The sequence below is a fragment of the Tetrao urogallus genome (assembly GCF_951394365.1).
Source record: "Tetrao urogallus genome assembly, chromosome: 6".
Lineage (NCBI taxonomy): Eukaryota > Metazoa > Chordata > Aves > Galliformes > Phasianidae > Tetrao > Tetrao urogallus.
Genome location: NC_136819.1, coordinates 45,413,365 through 45,428,230, shown reverse-complemented (window position 1 = coordinate 45,428,230; position 14,866 = coordinate 45,413,365). Strand labels below are relative to the sequence as shown.

At 37.4% G+C, this 14,866-nt stretch overlaps 1 protein-coding gene across 2 annotated transcripts in view; it reads right to left on the bottom strand.

The window, feature by feature from the left end:
- Nucleotides 1–14,866, bottom strand: part of UNC79 (unc-79 homolog, NALCN channel complex subunit) — a gene marked incomplete at both ends in the record, with an annotated part of 94,361 nt that overhangs the window by 65,829 nt on the left and 13,666 nt on the right. For both annotated transcript variants that reach the window (XM_079537210.1, XM_079537211.1), the window contains 10 exons: nucleotides 1,402–1,632; nucleotides 2,509–2,680; nucleotides 2,970–3,199; nucleotides 4,226–4,254; nucleotides 5,501–5,541; nucleotides 6,724–6,812; nucleotides 9,149–9,213; nucleotides 10,644–10,773; nucleotides 11,406–11,461; nucleotides 12,679–12,771. In XM_079537210.1, the coding sequence (XP_079393336.1) occupies nucleotides 1,402–1,632; nucleotides 2,509–2,680; nucleotides 2,970–3,199; nucleotides 4,226–4,254; nucleotides 5,501–5,541; nucleotides 6,724–6,812; nucleotides 9,149–9,213; nucleotides 10,644–10,773; nucleotides 11,406–11,461; nucleotides 12,679–12,771 (1,136 nt within the window). The remainder of the gene's footprint in view (nucleotides 1–1,401; nucleotides 1,633–2,508; nucleotides 2,681–2,969; nucleotides 3,200–4,225; nucleotides 4,255–5,500; nucleotides 5,542–6,723; nucleotides 6,813–9,148; nucleotides 9,214–10,643; nucleotides 10,774–11,405; nucleotides 11,462–12,678; nucleotides 12,772–14,866) is intronic.

Sequence of the window (14,866 nt, the reverse complement as noted above, 5' to 3'; positions counted from 1 at the left end):
ACTGAAACTTGTGTTTCAAAGGGAGGCAAAAAGTATACATCCAAGTAAATAAATAACTGGTCTATGGAGACTAATTATTCTAACTGACCTCAGCTCATATCTGCTATTCCTTAATGGCTCTAGAGATGCCTGCTGTTTTGGCAGTAACTACTAGTACTCTCAGCCAACAAAATATTTTTAACTCCATTCATCACAGCTAATTTCATTGCTGTTTTTTTCTTATTTTTCTAGTGAACCCTTGCATTTCTGACAAGTTGGCAAATTGTTAAACTCATTTTCAGCATTGCAGTGGGGTTTACAAAAGTGTGAAAAGGGCTGGATCCAAGACAAGGTCCAACAAGATCCAAGAAAAAGGTCCACAACACACTACAGCATAATGTTCAGCCCTTCCTTTCCTCTTTAACCTCAAAGCCCAGATCTCTTCATTTCTAACACCCATCCATTCACCTCCCAGATTCCCTCAGCTGCCCTCCAACCTTCCCACTGTCAAGGTCTACCTTCAAAGAGATGGTTTGGAGTTATATACAGGGTGGTCTGCACATGTATAGCAAATTCTATATATGAGGTCCTGAAAAATCCATAAATACACACATCATACCTGATGATGTAGTGTATCAACTCCAGATGACACTTCCCACACTAACCACCAAATTGTAGGAATTAAATGAACTCGTCCATCTGACATTACACATAAGGAAATCATAAAATAAAAGTCATCTCCAAAGCTTACAAAAGAACGAGTGTAGTTGGCAGTGATAAATGTGGAAAGTCTGCCTTACACCCCTCACAAACATAGAATTCCTAATTTAATCCTGATGTTTCATTTTCTATAGATGAATATTCACATGTCTAATTTTGATGCATGCTTCAACTATTCATGTTAAGACAAGTTCTGTTTCATAACTAAAGGGCAGAAAGTGAGGAAGGCTTGTTCAAGGAGTTATTCAAGCAAGGGGTCTCACTGATGTCCCCTTAATGACCTCTCGCCATTAACAATAATGCAAACCATGGCAGATGAGTCTCCTGAGTCACTTAAATCAGACACATAACAGTAAAGCAGACTCGTAAAGAAGGTCATACCTGGAAGTTGGCAAGTGACACCTTATTTCTGTAATGTATGCTTCAGAGCATAATGAAGATGTGTTGAGCTATCGAAAATGCACAGTATCTTTCAATCTCTAAAATATTCTACCACTTTGTCTTCATATTACTGTAAATAATTCCCTGTTTCTGACAGAATAGAACTTGAAAAGCTATGAAGAGGAAAAATTCCTGAACTCTACTACTTCTTTACCAATGAGATTTCTTCTCTCCTGATAGGGTTCAGGGGGAAATAGTCTTTAACCAGTTTACTTTAATGTCTGTGGCAACTAAATAAACCTTCAGATAAATTATTCTTACCCTGGCAAATTCCATTGGTTTAGGAAGGAGGCACATAACCATGACATCAAACCGGACATCACAAACTGTCTTCAACCACTTGGTAACAAACTGGGGTTTGAGCTTTTCAACCAGGCTACCAACTTCATCATCCATCATGTAAGCTGTAGAGTGAAACCACTGAAATACCATGCTAACCAGCCTTGCTAAACTCTCTGTGGGTGTATTCTCACTGGGAGTGCAAAGGCTCACCTGCAAGACAGAAGTACAAAGTTTCTCACCTTTCCTTCTAGAAATGAAAATATTTGTCTACTATATTTTGTATATTCTCAGAGATACATGGATGCAGAATAAATGTAAGGTAACTGAGCTGATCAGTTTTGAATTTGGCACAGGTTAATTGACAAAATATTTCAATAACCAGAAAATAGCAATAAAAAGGGGGGGAAAAAGCATTTATCTTTTCTCTTTTTTTAACACGGAAAATAATCAAAACAATGCTTTGACAAACTGAAACATTCTGATTTGAGTTTTAAGATCATTTCTCTTTTCAGAAGGTAATCTAACGTCCAGTAAAATATATGACCCAAATATAAATATATAAAATGCAGAAATTAAAAAGATTAAACCAAATCAAGAGTTTAAATTAAAAAAAAACAACATGAAAGAACATATTAAGTTTGTATAATCAGTGATCTTTGCTCTACAAGAGGATACCAATTTTGATCCTGCTCATTTGGGGCAGGAATATGAATTTCAAGCCTTCAAAAATACCTGTAAAATGATTAATAATAATCTTCTCCCTGTCTCCATGCTTTCTTTTTTTTTCTAAACAGTGTCTGAACTGCAAGACTATTCCAAATCAGAGTCAAAGTTTCTACCTCAAATCACAGACCAGGCACATTTTAAGCCTTTAATGACCTGCTGTTTGAGCTTTTGCTACCTTCTAAGGAGAAGGAGAATGTTTCAAGTCAGGTTACTGCACTGAATTTGAAAAAAAAAAAAAAAAAAAAAAAAAAAAAAAAAAAATAAAGATTTAGGAAGCTCCTTCTAACCACCGAATAGCTGATGTTTGAGGGAGAGAAAAAGAAATTAGACTTCAGAAATAAAAGAACGAGTACTTCTTACCAAGAACCAGATACCAAATTGGCTTAGGAGGCGTTGGTCGTGCTTGTCATCATCTTTATTATCAAAGTCTGTGTTGTCCAGGGAGTGATGAGAAGATGAAAGGCCCATCTGCCTCCTGCGGTTGAGTTCATGCTCCCTCTGCTCAGCATGGAACTCTGCTTCCTTCAGCAAGCTATAAAACAAGTTTGTAGGCAGTGAAGACAGCTTTCCTGCACTTGATACAGATATCTGATGAACAATGATTAGAGATTAAGGCATTCGATGTCAACATTTTCCCAGAGACAGCAATAAAATTTACTTCTAGGATTCAAGGCTGAATTCTTCCAGGAGGACAACACTCACAGCTGATTGGTACTCAGCCAAAGCAGCAGGAGTTCAGTACCCATGAGTTATACAGGCAGTGTTTACACAAAAGCTTGATCCTGCTTTGTATACAGATTCTGTACAAACTAGAATCTTACCTGATCACAGCTTCCACAGTACACACAAGCTCCTCTGCCCCACACTCCCGTGTATTGATAGGGGGTGGTGAGGTCTGGTAAAGATGGGTTTCTGCTGCTGCCCCAACTTCACTGCTGTGATGATTTGAATGGCATCTTTTGCAATAGCGCACTGGCCTGTTGCCATGGCGACCACAGCATCCTGCTGAGAAGCATGTAACCACAGCTCTTCTGACATGTGAACTGCAGTTCTGGAAAATGAGGAGAATTTGATTAGGCCATAAGTATCAGGCAGTGGAACTGAAAACTGATGAAAGTCCACACAGAAGAGCTGACTCAAGTGTTGACTGTTTGCAGATCACTACGTACAAGCACAGATGTGTACAAACTCCTGATGCCAAGTGTCACTGAGTTTTTAAGAACATGAGCTCAGGTCTGGACTTAAATGTCACTTTGCTCCTCTTCTGGAGCAGGTCAAAACAACATTTAAGTCATCAACTTCTGGCTTGGAGCAATCTCTAAAATTTACAGTAGTTCTCTTAACCACTGCTTATACTTCAAAACATCCCTTCAAGTTTTATATATAGCACACTAACACATTCTGAGGTATGTAATCAATGATACCACATCAATTTACTTTATGTGTGAATCTGGCTTATCATATGTAATTATCCAAACCCCTGAAGTATGCACTACCTTCAGTTTTGCCCTCCGGTAATCTGCCCCAACAGAAAAGCTTTATTTATCACACAAGATTTAGCATATGTTATATATTATATCCTTCATTACTGAACTGTTATTAAAACACACTAGCTGGTAGGTTTTGCAAGCAGATTCTTTTTGTCAGCAATTTTTTAGACCACTGAATACTTTCAGTCCATATATTTAAAAAAATTCACTGTTCACAGTAGGAGTTTTGTCCAGTTGAAGATTAATCTAGGACTTTTGCAAAACAACAAGATATAAAATACTCAAGATAAACAAATCAATCTTTTGCTGTATTTATTTCATAAGCAGTTATAGAATAACAAATCCACCTAATTGCATAATTAAATTGCCTTACTCATTACAAAATCCAGTCAAATATCAACAGTTTAAACAAAAAGAAATCTTGCTTCTAAATCATTCCCATCTCCAACAAATGCATTCATGGATAAACTGTGAAAACTTGGAATGTTTTACCAAAAGGATACCAAAAAGGATGCACCACACACTGATGGAATGACATTACATACAACACCAAATCATGCCTCATCACAGAAATGACTTAATCTTACCTTCTTCTGACATATAGCAGAAATTTCAGCTGTAAGGGGAAGGCATACAAAACATCAACACAAAATGATGATTCTTCTGGTTTAATATGCCAACCATGGGAAAATGGAATAGCTGCAAGGAATTCTCTGAGGCTAAACCTGTGCTTTCAGATGCTACTCAAATCTATAAGTCTCTTGGATTCCTGGAGGCAGGACACTGCATACATTTGCTTACTAGCTGTTTCTACACAGAAATGAAAGAACAGTCTTGGTATGTTAAGTGTGCTGTGCCCCTATCCACTTTTCATAGGAGGATTTGCAACAGTGAGCCTGCTGGCATACTAATGCAACTGGCATACTATGGGAAGCAGGGCTCATATAATTACATCATCTGAGAAAGCTGGTAGTATTAGTGAATTTAGATTAACAATGTTGATGTAGCCACTGCATCCACAATCACTATCTCTACAGAGAAATATTTGAAGATTCAACCTATAAGCAGTACCTCTCAGTCTTTCACCCCATTATCTGATTCAGAGGCTTCTGAATCCCTGACTCCCTTAAAATAAATGAAAAAAAAGATTTCAAATTCCCTTAAAATAAATGATACATTCTGTAGCCTGAGTTAGATTGTAACTGTAAGGAAACAGCAAGAAAAAAATCCACAGCATAAGAAACTCCAGTTTACTGAACAAAGAGAAAGGGAACATCTTTGTTTTGTCCTTGAAACAATATTATAGAGAATACATGACTGTCCTTGTTAACTCAGGAAAGTCAACCTAGTCTGCCAACAAGCTTAACCCCTTCCTGGCAGATAGTAGAATAACACATATATTCTTTGGCCAATGGACCACGATTGGATCAACGGATGGATCACTGAAAAATATGTTATGTCCATTTCTGATATACTTTACAGCTTCCTCTTTGTAGAACAGATTTTCAGAAGCTTTTAAAGCTTTAAAATAAGAGCCAGGTTATCAGAACTAGCTCCTCTTCTTGGCTAAAATATATTTTATAAATTTGGCTTCAACAATATATGCTTAAAGAATTTAAAATCTGTTCCGTTACCTTTTTCCTCCCAAATAAAGAGCTGCATATGATTTCAAGTATAAACTAGTTAATGCTTTGCAGTAATTTAATGACATTTAGCAGCATGAAGAACAAGCTACTTTAAAATTCTACAGTACTTTTTAAAAATAGAATGCAGCATTTTAAGTAACACAGTATGCAGAAATACCATACTAACATAGGGTACAACTGTGATTAGTTTGTACCTACCCTTAAGATACCTCTTACCTTGTGGTAGAAGAACATCAATCAACCATTCACTGTGATCCCTATAAAAATTTTATATCTAATTAGCTTTCCATTTCTTTATTTATGTATGCATTTATTTTTGCACTGAGGAAAATTATCTACATTAATATGGAAGCATTGACATTAGTCCAAAAAAGTGTTTTTACAGGTACAGTTTCTTAAATGACAGGCTGCTTGATTTTACCTCTCTTTGCTGTCCCTGACTTACTGCAAATTACCACTCTGACATTGGTACATCACGTTCAAAGCTTTCAAAACTTACTTATAAGCCACTAATTTATCAAATGAAAACAGTGTGTGCTCTGGAAGTCTGAAGGCTAAGAAGTGATAGCGAAGAGTGACAGACATATGGAAAAAAATTGTACTAGTACCACTCACTGTGAGTCTCCTCAGAAGCTATGGTTCTACCAAATTAAATTACTTTGTCCTGAAGCTTTCAATCAATGTCTTAAAAACTAAGATGAATTCTACAAGATGTAATTGCTTTTTCTGGCAGCTGGTGCCAGAATAATAATAATATAAAGGTGGCTGTTAAATTGAGGACAAAACAAAAAAAAAACATATAGCTTCTAAACTAACTCTGTCTATTTGAACTAATGATTTGAAGTCCCCTTAATTGTTAGTAGATAAAGCACAAAAAAAATGATTTAAAATCTATTTTATAAAACTGAAGTTAGTGAGGTCCTTTCATCTCAGGATATATTCCTTTAATGTACTGGACAAGCCTGGACCAGTTTCAATTCTTTACTTTGCTGCTTCACAGTATATATATTAGAGAACAATCTGAAATATATGCTACAGAAAAGTAACCAAGTCTCTGCAAAAGATCTTTCATTGTAATATCCTGCTTTAATGACATTCAGAGGACAAGGAGAAGGAAAAATTTCATACGCAAAAGCTTGTACGTTAGTAAGGTTCCCCTACCACTGTCAATACATCCCACACTCTAATCTCTCAATGATCTTAACTTCAAAACTCACTACTGGCCCATTTAACTGCAAGTTCTAACCATCTGGGTAAGTTGCTGTAATCCTTGTTCACTGTGTTGCAGTGTGCTCTATATTTGAAGAGTTAACTATACAAGTTATATGCTAATCATACAGAAGGAAAAAAAAGTGTAACCGTCTTTTGTAACAGATTCTTCTGAACTGTGGAGTTTAACTGACTGTGCCTGATCACTCTCCATCTCTCAGTATACCTACCCTGCAATTCTCTGGCTGCATTCTTCACAGAGATACAGGGGAGGTGGTTTATCACCCAAAGCCACAGACAAGGATGGGTCAATGCACATCTGAAACACAGAGAAGGAAAATAATTAACACATCTGTCCATGAAAGTTCACTGAGAAAGCGTTCAATGCATTAATGCAGAGACAATCTATACCATACAACCTTGGTAACTATTGAGAGCATTAAGTATTCTGAAAGATGGTACTCAGGATCTGGCAGTCAAAGATCTTAAAGTATTTCTGACAAAGAAAGGAATGTATCTGAATATGAGAATCTATGGGAAAAGAACAATTTGAGTTTCAACATGAAAATTTTCATTCTCTGAAAGACATTTTGTGTTACTGTCGTGGTTCTATGTTTCTTGTTTGTTTGTTTTTACTTTGGGTTTCAGTATTCCACATCAAAACATCATGTAGTGTAGGGGGTATTAAAGTGTTAATGCCCAACCCCAGGTACCTATCCCTGTACATTACAGAAGTCACGGGATCTGGCCCTTCCGGGTGGGGGGGGGCGCTCTCTTGCTGCCTGGCAGTGGGTGCTGGAGGGTGCTTTCCTAGCCGTACCAAGCTTTTCAGGTTTGACTCGGTTCCGGGAACTCTCTCTCTCTCTCTCTCTCATCTTGTCTGATTTATTAATCTCAATTTCAATTAAATTGTATATATTGTGTTATCTTGTATTCCAATATTATAGTAAAATAAGTTTTCCTCCATAGATTGTTGCCGCTGCTCTTTTCCTCCCTTCCTTCCTTCCCATTTTTGTGGGACTGGGGTGGGGGGGGGAGGGCAGAGGCCTGTCGCCCCTGTCACGGACATAGATTGATCTGGTCAACTCCGTGACAGTTACACGTTCACATTCATTAACATTGCACAGTCACAACAGACTTTTTGTTTCTTCCAAACAGTCACTGAGAGAATTGCTCAGGACAAGGTAATGTAGAAGTTTATTTCTCTCTCAGTAGTTTCCCTTTTAGCAGGACTAATTTTCAGTCCTCATAGCTGTTAATTATCCAGCACAATTCCAGTGACAGAATGCCCCCACATGTGGGGCAAGTGTCACCATGATATCCAGTCTGCAAAACAATCTGCAGAAAAGGTTTGCTGAAGAATTTCTTGGCATACATAATTGTGTTTGTGTACAAACTGGTGCCAGGAAAATTAATTGCACCTACATATTTAACTAATTAGTATGCCAAGCCATAGTACGCTCTGAACTTGGGATGCTATTGTTGTCTGCCACTGAATTTCTCTATGATTCTGTGCAAACCATTTTACTTGTTATTTTGTGTGTAAACAAAAAAGCCATCATTTGCATCCTCTCAAAGCAGGCTTTAAGAGACCACTTTTATAAGTGGCATATAAAGCACTGTTGCTATTTGCTTTAGAACACGTTCCAATTAAAGGATCACAATGAGAATACAAGTATTGTATGACATCAGTCTGATACCAAGATGAACACGTATCTATGTAACTGACATATTTTGCGTATATACTTAGGTTCCTCTGAAAGTAATGTCTCCTATTTATTCCCATGGGAACCACATCAGACAGAAAAAGCACAACAGTCCTTTTTGACAGAGCAAATTCTCAGCTACAAAACACTATTTTTCAACAGAGTCACTACAATCAGCTATATATTTTATATATAGCTGATATACACCAGGGATGAACTGTGGCCTGCATGCCACACTTGTAAAAATCCGCATTAGAGGAGTTGACTCACTGTTGCTGTCCCCAGTGCCAAAACAAAGCACCCAGCACCTCACTGTGCTCACATTCACTGTTTGGTCTCCATTAACATTCAGTAAGCAGAGATGAATGTCAATGGATGCAATTTTTTAAGCATGGAGGAATTCAATTCCACATCTCTGCTTCATAAGCACTTCTGTGTCAGATGCCATTTTGTCAGACTGCCCCTCCACCGCAACCTGTCACACTGCAACAAAATGTAACAGACTATTGTTGGGAAGGTTCAACTTCTACTGCCATGTGACCAATGTCTGACTCTGGTATCACGAACAAATATAATAAAACAGGAGGCATTACTTTCAGAGCAAGCTTCATAATAAGATTTGCACATATATTTACACAAACACGTATGTTTAGGAAAATATTTATAAGCCAGCTTAGAATTCTATATGGCACTTTGTAACCATTCTAATATTGATTGTTAAGGCTTGACTCACAGTTACTGGAGGAAATATTCCATCTTGCTTTAGGTATTCAAAAAAAAAAAATATTCACAAAGCTCTAACTCCTTTAGTCTTGAAAGGTTTTTCTATTCTCTTAGCTACCCAGCTACTCTTAGTCAGCTAAACATCACCATGCCCCACACCTGGGGCGAAGTGCAACCACCCCCACCTCCAGATAGTCAGGTTTAACCTCTGACAAAATAGCAGTACCTTCACAGCTGGTTTGTTAATTGCATTATGGCATTCAATATGCTGGCAGTGAATAGGATTCCAAGCTGCAAAACCAAAACACAGGAGATTAATAAACAGACAGAAATTATTTATATTTTTTGTGTCTAGTGATATCAGTAAAAAACAAGATCCTCTTGTATAAGTACTACATAAATATGAAAGATGTAATTCCTCAGGAAGACTAATAACTACAATAAACAACCTATGAAGGAAAGGAAAAAGAAAGACACAGACATTCCCCTTGTAGGTCCTTCCCATTCTCACTAGGTTTTAAATTAATTAATAATTCTTCACCACCCAGAGCAGGACAGTAGGAGTAGCTCAGTAGATTCAAAAACATTCATAGGCTAAATGAATACGCTGCTGTAACACTGGAAAAACAATCTAGCTGCAGAAGGAGTCTTAATTTTGTAATGACAAGAAGTAAACAAAAGGTAGGTTCAAGCAATATCTGTTGGATGCTTTATGGAATGCCCTCAAGTCAAAGTGCTGTGCAACTGAGGAAAACACACGGCTCGCTGTGGGATACATTAATAGAAAAGTTAGAAAAATAGAAAAATGGAGAAAAACTACTCCAGTCTGCCCTGTGTGAGAATTCAGACTGAATATTGCGCTGCATTTGTAAATCTGACCACATAAAAGAAGTGATGCAGAGGAGTACAGTAAGAATTCTTCAAAAAGAAAAATCAAGACAAACGTTTAAAGGAGATCATACAAACATAAGAAACATTCCAGATGAACTTGAATTGGTCTAGATGGTCTTCTTCATTTTTATTATGTAAATTTTTGCATTTTGGTCCAGAAATTTTAAACATTAACACTCCTGTATGACCAGGATTATTTGAAACAGATGGGTTGAGACAGGCAAGCAAGTAGTGAATTGCTGCTTGACAGTCCCAACCATTAAAGCAGAATCCTCCCATCAGGTAGCTTGGTGGACAGAGGACTTGCACATTCACTTTCTCAGCTCTATCTACATGGCTGACATTTTCACTCTACAGTCAACCTTGAAACTTATCCATTATAATGACCACACCTGACATGACCTGACTTCTTTGACAATAACAAATAAATAGCCAAATAAACAGCCTTAGCAAAAGCAGAGGTGATAGCAGCTGGCACAACAAAGCAACCAAAGCAGTAATTGAAAGAAACATAAACCAGAACCACTGTGAGGCCAAGAAAGCAGTTTCACAGACCATTTGGAATGCTGTACTTATTTCTCCTCCTGTTCCCTCCAGTTAGTATTTGGAGTGACACCATACAATCCCTAGCCACGATCAATTTTTTTTTTCATTTTTCATACGATTTGTTGCAAACACATACAAAGTGACATTGTATATACCTATGAAAGCACAACTCACAAAACAACAGCATATCAAAATACATCTGAGAACTACAAGCATGCAATTAACACACTGCTGATTATTCACTTCATATTTATTTTGGCTTACACAAAAACAGCTGCACTGACCTGTGTACTGCAGTCCTCTGTACTCACTGATTGCTCCAGGGGGTTTTAAATTAGGCCAATAGTGAAATAACATTTGTACTGCTGGAGGTTTAACTTGAGATGGTCCATAGGCTATGACATACAGCAAATCCTAAGGAAAGAAATACATGTTTATCGCGCAAGGTAAAAATACAATTAAACATTTACAGTTTGCTTTAATATTCAAATATACTTGAACACACAAAATATGTACACTTAATGCCCTGCCAATTATTTTTTGTAATCTCTTACAAGTAGATTAGATGTAAAACTTAAAAAAAATATGTCTACAACTGGCTTCTGAGTTTGGTCAGAACATCCAACAGCTGTGATCCCTCCCAGATGGTATACTAGCACACAGCAAAAGAAAGCCCTTGTCTATTCTTGAGGCAAAGAGGTGTCATATAGTTAAATAACTGGATCCAGATCAGATTTGAGCTAAGACAATATTTACAGAGTCCTTGGAAGAGTTAAACACCACATAAATTGATAAGATTGGTAGTTTTCAATATTTCTGCCACTTGGAGCCACAACTACTTAGTATTTAGCAAAGAGAGATCTGTTCTATAAAAAGTAGTGTTGCTTCTGTAATGTGAAAATCAGTACCTTCCTCTTCATAACCCAGAGGATGAAATATATAGATTTTTTATCAGCTCTTGGCATATAATCAGATCTATTTTCAAGCCCTCTGGTTTTCATTACCAGCAAGACATTTCCACAAAGTATATAAGATCACAAACTTACTTTCCATACTTCTTGTTTATATTTCATGAGACATTCCAGTAACTGGCAGTGATACACTGAAAGAGAAAAGACAGAATAGATGTAATACTAAAATGGAAACTCATATTACAGAAGTGATATAATTAACCAGTTGGTTTTGCTTTGTCTACATTTAATTTAATTACCTTTTATTTTAAAAAGTTTGCTAGAGGACTATTGCCCTGAGAGTTATCATAAAATAACAGGCTTTAAATATTACTAGCTTTTTTCTGTCAGTTAACGCAGTAAGATAACGAGCCTTATGAGGGTACTCATGGACATCATTTTTAAGACATCTTGCTTAGGAACACCTGCTAATTCACTTAAAGTTTGTTTTTCTGGCACTATATAAAGCTGTAAATGGGTGTTTTGTCATTTACTGAGACAGAAACAACACATGACAGCACATCATTCCTTTGTATACCAAAGAGTATAGAGGCCATACTGTATTAAACACAAGAGCCAAAGGAACCCCTTAAATATTTGTCTGACTTCCTCAAAACCACAGAGGCAAATTTTCCTCTGATGGATGGAACGTGAACTCGCATGCAAAAATTCAACAGTTTATGAAAAATGTTGCACAAGTAGCTTTTAAAAATCGTGTGCTGTTTTTATTTACCCCTGAACTGCATTAGCATGATGCAACAATTCTCACGCACAGTGTGAGGTTCCTCCTTACACACACCATCCAACCAGTCAAGCATATGTATAAAATAGGCATGAAATATGACAGCTCTCTCAGGTAAAATCTTGTTTCATTTTGGTCATGTGACTGCACTGATTTAACTGGGGCTATGCCACAGTGAGAGAGAATGGTATTTATGCTTACGTACTTCCAATTACAACTGAATAACAGCTCTGTTCTGAGCCTGTGGCCAGCATTATCTGTCTTCTTTAAAAATAGCAGCAGTTGTCATCTTGGAGGAATAGAAATCATAACAGAAACCAAACTTTTACTATAAAATAAAATATTATAAATTAACAATTTCCTGATGTCAAGCAAAAATAGAACAGTCTCTCATCCCAAGCCCAATCCTATTTCTTCATTACAATGAGATTTCATATCTGCATAATGACAACTTCAAGCACAATGCTCAGAAATGCCAGTTTTGACTAAAATTACTAATTTTTCATTCTGTGTTGGATAGTAAGGTAGATTTTTCCATCACCTGAACCTCTTTGATCACATTTGACATAGAATTTCATGACTCAGAGCTTCACAGAGAATTATACCAAGTTGCACATTTACACATACCTGGGTTTGATGTGTATTGCATTGCAATCATTAGCATTGATGATGCAGACAGATTGACATGAGCTGGAACACCTTCCCTTTTCGAGGAGCCCACTTAAGACAAAGGATTAAAAAAAAAAAAAATCAGCATATAACAAGGAAAGTAGCATATGATTTCAACTCATACAAGTAATACAAATTAAAAAAAAATAATTCTAAGGTATCACATCATTAAAAAAAAAAAATTTGTATTGGTGGGGGTTAACCCCCTGGAAGAGAGAGATGACTAAGAATATGGAATCTTTTCACAGAGCACGCATCTGTTCTCTGAGATCAGTAAGACTTCTTTCTCAGAGCTGCCCTGAACAAAGACAGTGATCTTCTCAGGCACTCTCCTTCAGGATCCGCAGGCTGATCAGAACGGCATCACTCATACAGTCACACACAACTGGGACTCAGGTCAAACGTATGCCAAAAATGAAGCAGAAAGTAAGGAAACAAGCAGAATGGAAAGCTTAGTTTTGATGTGTACTGGCAAAGCTGTGAGACTGGTGATGGCTGACTGGTGATATATGGCACAGAGTACTTCTCAGGGACCACATGGGATGAACAGAAGTTATGGCCATATACCACTGTGTGATCTATGATAAGGATAAATTGTAGCAATACAGTGTAGCCAAGATGTTGCAAATTTGACCTCACACATGAAGTAGCTAGAGTTTTTTCTAATCTCCAGCTGTATGTTTACGCTCAGATAGTATACTTTGAATTACTGCAGAGTGTATGTGCTTATTTGCAGAACTAGATCATGACAACATATCTTTGAAGGCACACACCTACACAAGAGGAGACGTGCATCTTCTCTGTTCATGTTCTACAGCTCTTTCCCAAGCCTGTCTGTCAGGACTAGGACATTAAGTATTTGAGATAGAACATAACCATAGTTCAGCAAGATACTTTCATCCCTCCCATCTGGCTATTCAGCTGTTTATGCCATCTCTTGTACCCTCCCTTTCAGTTTGACTCAGAGCTGAACACCAGGAAAAAGAAAGGTACACCCTTGCCTTGCAAAGGAAACAGATCACACCCAATGGAGAAAGCCTAGGACACTATTTTAAAGAGCACACAACTGGTAAGGTGCAAGGGAAGGCAAAATAGAAAATCATGTGGTATCTCACCCTATGCCCTAACATTAAAATGCAACAGAGAGCTAAAGCATTCTTTTTTGAATGTCATCCACACAGACTATGGAATTGCATATACATAAGAGAGCCAAGGATTTGGCTCCATCAGTTCTTTTGGAGAACAGTTTTAGAGATCTGAAGATGGGGGGGGATAGGTTACCTAAGTACATCAGCAGTTCTTTCACAGATAACATCAATGGAGGAAATAAATGCTTAATACAACATTCTGCTTTTAACCCAAAGAGGAAATTTTTCCAAGAGCATTGACTGAAAATATTTAGGTGTAAATTTCCACAAAATCTTAATCTTGGGACACTGGACCATACTTCTTCCCTTGTCTTAGGAGGAATTTCTGTGCTTTTCATTGACATCAGCATAGATCTTTATTTAAAAATCATTCCTGTTTTTTCCATAAAGGCCCACAACGCAAATAAGGAGGAGATATTCTCAGAATCACAGGATGGTTGATGTTGGAGAGAACCTCTGTGGATCATCTTGTCCAACTCCCACTCAAAGAAAGGTCAACTAGAGCAGGTACTCAGGATGTCGTCCAGCTGTGTTTTGAGAATCTGTAAACTTTCTCGTAGACTGTCCCAGTGATCAGCTTCACAGGGAAAGGACTGTTGGTTAAAACTAATTTTTAACATTAAACCTAACATTTTTGTCTGCAGAAAATGGTTAAAGTTCTCCCTACTACTGAAAGCTCATCAAGCTTTTAGTCAGGTACGAAGACAAGTACACACTTCAGAATTCAATCTACAGGAATTTTGGAATTAGGTAATCACATCATATGTTCAGGGGAGAGAGTGAAACTCCACGCTCCCCATCCCATCTGCCCCCCCCAAAAGGCAGCCATTATCAGATGCTGTCTTAAAACTTACAGGTAGAAGACATTACGTGTGCAGCTATTTAGTACAGTAATTACAATGACAGGAAGAGATGCAAGGACAAAATGGGAAATTCATCACAGTATCATTACACTGAAAAGACTCAGTATTGTTCATCCACGTTCAGTACAGATGAAA